The 6,386-nt window shown below is 45.2% G+C and overlaps 1 protein-coding gene across 1 annotated transcript in view; it reads left to right on the top strand.

Annotated features, from left to right (window-relative positions):
- LOC119288499 (probable flavin-containing monooxygenase 1) overlaps positions 1-1,218 on the top strand; it is a 3,391-nt gene extending 2,173 nt beyond the window's left edge. The window contains exons 3-5 of the mRNA XM_037568110.1: positions 148-326; positions 454-806; positions 888-1,218. Coding sequence (XP_037424007.1) covers positions 148-326; positions 454-806; positions 888-1,218 — 863 coding nt within the window. The remainder of the gene's footprint in view (positions 1-147; positions 327-453; positions 807-887) is intronic.
- The last annotated feature ends 5,168 nt before the right edge of the window (positions 1,219-6,386 follow it).

The following is a 6,386-nucleotide window of genomic DNA, read 5'->3' as shown; positions in this document are numbered from 1 at the left end:
GATAGATAACGTGTCATGGCTTCCTCCCACCCCTAACGATAGATAGTGGGGTTGTCTTTTCCGGCGAGTTCTATGGCCACGTCTGCATGCGAGATAAAATTTCAGGTATCTGATAAATAGCAAAACCATGTTTTGTTTGTTTGAAAGGCAAGGACGGGCAGGCGTGCACGATGCTGGTGCGGACCCTGCATTGGATGGTGCCGTCATACTCCATCTGGGGCTTGCCATTCTTCCTGTTTTACTCGACACGTTTCTCTCAGTTCTTCTACGAGCGGCCCAACCAGGGCTTCTTCAGATCCCTCCTGTGCCGCCTCACGAGCCCACTGGTAAGTATGTGTACGTCATAATTCGCAGCCGTGAAGAACATTACTTATTGCAAAAACCATGCATGCACAACTTTGTCATGACAGCAGCAACCATGCATGCATGCATGCATGAATTTTGGTGGTGCAGAGGGCAGGTGTGTCGAAGTTCATCGAGTCGTACCTGTCGTGGAAGCTGCCGCTGGCCAAGTATGGTCTAACGCCGGACCACCGCTTCGTCGAGGACTATGCCAGCTGCCAACTGGCCTTCCTCCCGGAGGGCTTCTTCGACATGGCGGACCGCGGCCTGCTGCGCTTCAAGAGGGCCCCCGACGGCTGGTGGCTCTCGGAGAACGGCGTCGTCCTCAAGGACGGCACGGAGGTGGAGGCCGACCTCGTCTTCCTCGCCACCGGCTTCGAGGGCACGGACAAGCTCCGCGAGGTCCTCCCCAAGCCCTTCCGCGGCGTCCTCGTCAACAAGTCCTCCATGATACCGCTCTACCAGTACGTGTACAGTAGTATGTTTATCGTCGGCTCCACGTGCATGCATGTACCCAGTGGCTGATGACTGATGTGTCTGTGCAGCGGCACGATCCACCCGCTGATCCCGAACATGGCGTTCGTGGGGTTCGTGGAGAGCGCGTCGAACCTGCGCACATCCGAGCTGCGATGCCGATGGCTGGCGGGGCTGCTGGAGGGGCGGTTCGAGCTGCCGACGGTGAAGGCCATGATGGGGCACGTCGCCAGCGAGGCCGACGTCATGCGTCGCACCACGCGGTTCTATCGCCGCCACTGCATCTCCACCTACAGCATCCACGACAAGGACGGCATGAGCGCCGACCTAAGCTCGGCCACGCTCCGCAAGGCCAACTGGATCGCCGAGCTCTTGGCGCCAAACAACAAGCAGGACTACTAGGAACAGTAACTACATTTACTCGACCGCGTCTAACAGACGAGCGGTCGAGTACGTACGTGATTCTGGGTTATATTCTTGTACTCTACAGTGTTAATGTACTAGTACATTCACTCGACCGCAGCTAGCTAAACAATAATATCGCTAATAAGAATTTCTATAGACGTATGTAATATGCTGAACTACTGGGAAATACATTTTGGTTCCTGGTTGTATTTACGTGGGATTTTTTTAAATAATTAAACAAAAAGGCAAAATCGTTCATAAGTATTTTTAGAATAAACTTGACTTACTTTTGCACGAGTATATAAATTTTGACGAACAAAAAACCAATCTTGACTTCGGAGCGAAAAAGACAATTTGTTTGCTATTATATGTCACTATTCACATTATTTTAACCAAAAATTTGTCTTCTTTGAAAAGAAGTCAAAGGGGAACTTTCTTTTTATGAAAGTTTTCTCACAAGTACAATGAAAGGTCAAGTTTATTTCAAAAATATTTTCAGAATTTTTTTACTTTTGTTGAATTACTAAAAAAAATCCATATAGGATGTAGATGTTCCCATAGATCAAACGTCCGCGTCCCTGAACAACTGCACTTATTTTGACCTCCGTGTTGCGGGTGGGATGGGGGTTGTGGAGCCTGACCAGGAGAAATCCATGGCTGGCCGCCGCGGCACCCAAGGGCGCCATTCTTCCTCCTTGGAGGCGTTTTTCAGGTCAGCCTTCCTCCACCCACCATCATCTAGCCTCCCGGGTGAAAGCCCTAACCTTGGTGGGCGGCGATGACGCTCTCGGTGCCCTTCTCCTTGAAGGCGCCGTCTTTGGGAACTATTTGCTTGGTGAACGATGTTGGCGTGTGTTTGGTGGCAGCCTTGGTGTGTCCTCTTCATCCAAGTTTGATGATATCCCTCCTGTGCGGTCGGATCGTGGGAAATTCTGCTTGAGAGAAGCTTTGGCGACTCATCGGGTGTACGTGGATCCTCTCTATGTGTCCATCCTCCGGCCGCAACAACATTGTTGTTCTAGGTGGAACGTCTTCATCTTCCGACGGTGCGGCGCTTATCGATCCAGGCGAAGAGGTTGTGTCCTCCTTCGGAGATGGAATTGGATGGTTGTGTGTCCTCCTTCAGAGATGGAATTGGATGGTTGTGTCGTGCCGGGACCCGTAGTTGTTTGGTGATCACATTCCCTGTTGATGTCGGTCGTCCCTTCTCCTCCATGTCGGCATGGTCCTAGTTCCTTGGTGCTTCGTTCTCGGAGGAGGGCCTCGATGCCTTCAGCTACGTGCTTTCTAGCGCATACGTATCTTACCTTTTTTTTGTATTTCCTTCCTTAAGTTCCGTGTGATATGTAATCATGGCCGGTCGATGGCTATTTTAATTTAAAGTCGGGCTAGGCTCGAGCCCCATCTCTAAAAAACGTATGTAACATGCTTCATCGGTATTGTACCTTTGTGTAAGTCGTCATATTATGAGAAAAGCTTTTGTTCTGCTTTATAAATAAAGCTACTAGCAAGTTGTTGCGCAACGAGGTGCTACCTTCTACACGTGCGGTGGCCGGCTGGTGGTGCTACGGTCCACGTCTTGGCGGTGATTATTCAGATTCGGTCGGGCAGATGGTGGTGACTACAAACTGTATTGTAGTGATTTCCTACGGCCCCACGACGACATTGGTCATTAAGAGGTTTTCGGCAGGGTTCATCTCTCCTGATCCGGTGGTTGACTTCGGAGGTGAGATACAACTTATGGACGGCGGTTTGACAAAGAGGGGTGGTGTCGCATCGCAAGTAGCTGCTGGGATTGCAAAAAAACGACAACACACGATTGACCTCGATGGTGATGCTATCAAGCACCCGGTCTCGAGTTCCAGGATAAAAGCCTAGGTCAGACCCGAGTGGTTACACCTGACACTGGCGATGGTTGTCTTACTTCATTAGTCATTATCTTGTTGAAGGCATTGCTCGGACAGATTATTGAGGGTGAAGACTTAGATTATGGCCTTGTGGTTGGATCTGATGACGGCGGCACTTGAGTGTCGCTTCGTTCCTAAAAGTGTTGTTGTTGAAAAATCTCATCGTTCCTAAAAGTGTGAACCAAGGAAGCGTTCGTTATGGTCGATCGATCTCAGAGGAATATTTCATTATTTCGAGTCAAGTGTCGTGTGTGAACCAAGGAAGCGTTCCGTTATGGTCGATCGATCTCAGAGGAATATTTCAGCTGGATCGGGACGATGTGGATGCCGGAGCACGTAGGCTATTGTAGGTCGTTGCGTTATCCTGTACGTCCCCTGTAGTGTTTCTTTGATCAGTATAACTGTAGTGGTTTTATGAGCATGCAATGGAATTCATCATATCGTTTAATGTTGGGCAGCAACTTACACTCCGGTTGACGGTTGTTGCTGCATGCGTCGTTAAGTTCAACATATTGAAAATTGGCTACTTCACTGAAAAGAGCTTTTACGTGTTAAAAACATTCATCGTTCGAAAGACAAGTCGGAGGTTTCAAAGTGGAAGCCTAAATGTTGAACCAGATCAAGTTAAACTTGAAAAGAATAGTCGATATTTGGTACTTCCTCCTTATCAAAATACAAGACGGTTTTATATAAGGGTGTGTCTAGGCCTCATCTAGATGTGACATAACTATGTCACATCTAAGTATGACATCATCATTGTTTGTGGCCCTCTTGTTTGTTTGTTTGTCCCTAGTCTGTATTTTTTTTGTTGTGTTGATTAGTCGCTCCAGCCCTCATCTAAGTATGACATCATCCTGCTATCGCGGGACGTGCGTACAAACTACTTAAGCATTCCGTGGCTCCTTGCAAAAAAGCACCAAACTATAACAGCTCTGATTAGCTAGTTATTTCCCACCTTGAAAAACTAGTTACGTTCCCTTGCCTCGGGAAAAGAAGCTAGTTACGTGCCTTCCAATTAGCAGGTTACGATTAAACAACGCAAGAACTAACTTAATTTGAAAAATGTTCATGAATTAAAAAACGTCTAAGATTTCAAGAATTGTTCGTGATTATGAGTAAATGTTATTCAAAAAATGTTCATGAATTTACAAAATTATTTGTGAATTCAAGAAATGTTCGCAAATTTGAAAAATGTTCACAAGTTGATAAATTGTTTATCATTTTTTTGAAAAAAAACATAAATTCAAAAAGTGTGCATGATTCTAAAAAATGTCAAAATTTAAAAAATATTCATGATTTTGTAAAATGTTCAAAGATTTAAAGAATGTGAATGAATTCAAAAAATCTTCTCTTTATTTCAAAACATGTTCATGGATTTGTAAATTGTTCCCATATTTCTAAAAGCGTTACAGTATTTCTATAAGTTCTCCAAAAGTTTTAAAAAATTGTTCAAGGTTTTGGATTTTTTTCCTATAGTTTAAAAATTGTTCTTGAATTTCAAAATTGTTCCCGTATTTCAAAGATTGTTCATGTATCTGCAAAAATTGTTCTCGAATTTGTAAATTGTCCCGTATTTCAAATAAAGTCATGAAAATAGTTCACAAATTTCAAAACAATGTTTGTGATTTTCTATAATGCCCACGGATCTAAAGAATTCACGGATTTGAAAAAGGAATATGGTAATAAAAATAGAAAAATAAAGGCAAACAGAAAAATAGGAAAAAGAAAATAACTCAGAAAAACATTTCACGGAAGGTTCTAGGAACATCCCAAAACCGGTGGGGAAGTAACCTATAATGGATCGGCTCGTTATCGCATGTGCTCGACCGCTCGTGTCCAAGATGCGTGAGTGCTTGCAATTCCTTGTGGTACGCAAGGAATAGGATTCCCCGATGGTACAAAGAAAAAAAAATACTTGCATTGGGCTGGCCTGGCACAGGTTCCTCCATGTGTACTTGTTGATCTTGCCTAACGGTTTAAGACATAAGAGTACTACTACTAACAAACAAACAAACACAACACTTCCCCCTTCCTCCTTTACAAAAGAGCATGTAACAAGAAACACAGAAAGAAAAGCCCATGAAAAATGACCAGCAAAACACAAACGGAGGCCGAGATAAAATACATGGGTTTTACAAAAGCAAACCTGAATCGAGTGGGCCGACAACTGGGCTAGAACTAAGTGGACTTGCAACTGGAACAAAAATGGGTTGAGCCCCTAGTTGCGCATCATGGATGGGGTTGTGACTAGGACAAAAATGGGTTGGCCCCCCATTGCATACTAAGGATGGATATACAACTAGGACAAAAAAGTGGCCCCAATTGCACTTAAATGGTGTAGTTGGACTTACAACTAGGACAAAAAATGGGTCGGGCGCTAGTTATGTCGACTGCGGACTTGCACCTGGGAAAAGAAAAAATGGGAGCCCCTCAATTTCATGTCGGAACTGAAGTTGCAACTCGAATAAAAATGTCCCCCATTTGGGCAAAGAAGGGAAACAAACAAAGGTCAGCCACAAATTGCGAGTCGAGGGTAGGCTTACAACTAAGGAAAGAATAACTAAAAGCCAGTTGTGATCTGATCGTGGGCTTGCTATTGGGAACAAACTACAGGCCTGGTTCCAAGTCGCAGGTGGAGTTGCAACCGGGGTGACAAATGCACTATAGGCCTAGTTACGAGTCGATGGTGTGCTTGCAACTAGGATGAAAACAAACTACAGGCTCAGTTGCATATCGATGGTGGACTTGCAACTGGGGCACTTACAACTACAATCTTAACTGCGAGTCAAGGGTGAACTTGTAACTGGGACAAATACTACGAGACCCAGTTGTGAGTCGACTCGCAACTGGGAGAAGAACAAACTACGGTTCCAGTTGCGAGTCGAGGGTGGAATTGCAACTATGACAACAAACAACTATGGGGGCCAGTTGAGATAAGGGGAATGAGTTGCAGATGAGACGACAAAAAAACTAAGGTGACAATTGCGCATCGAACATGGAGTTGCAACTGGTACACCTACAACTACATGGTCGATTATGAGTTGAAGGTGTGCTTGCAGCTAGTATGAGAATAATTACGGGATCGATTCCAAGTCAAGGATGGACTTGGAGCTCGGGCAACTACAAGTACAAGCCTCAGTTGCGAGTCAAGTCTGGACTTGCAACTGGGAACCTACAAGTACAAGCCTAGTTGTGAGTCGAGGGTGGACTTGCAACTAGAGCACCAATAACTACAATCCTAGTTGTGAGTTGGGAGTG

Source organism: Triticum dicoccoides, chromosome 4A, assembly GCF_002162155.2.
Source record: "Triticum dicoccoides isolate Atlit2015 ecotype Zavitan chromosome 4A, WEW_v2.0, whole genome shotgun sequence".
NCBI classification, from domain to species: domain Eukaryota; kingdom Viridiplantae; phylum Streptophyta; class Magnoliopsida; order Poales; family Poaceae; genus Triticum; species Triticum dicoccoides.
The sequence above is the reverse complement of the archived record's forward strand: the minus strand, read 5'-3'. Positions and strand labels throughout refer to the sequence as shown.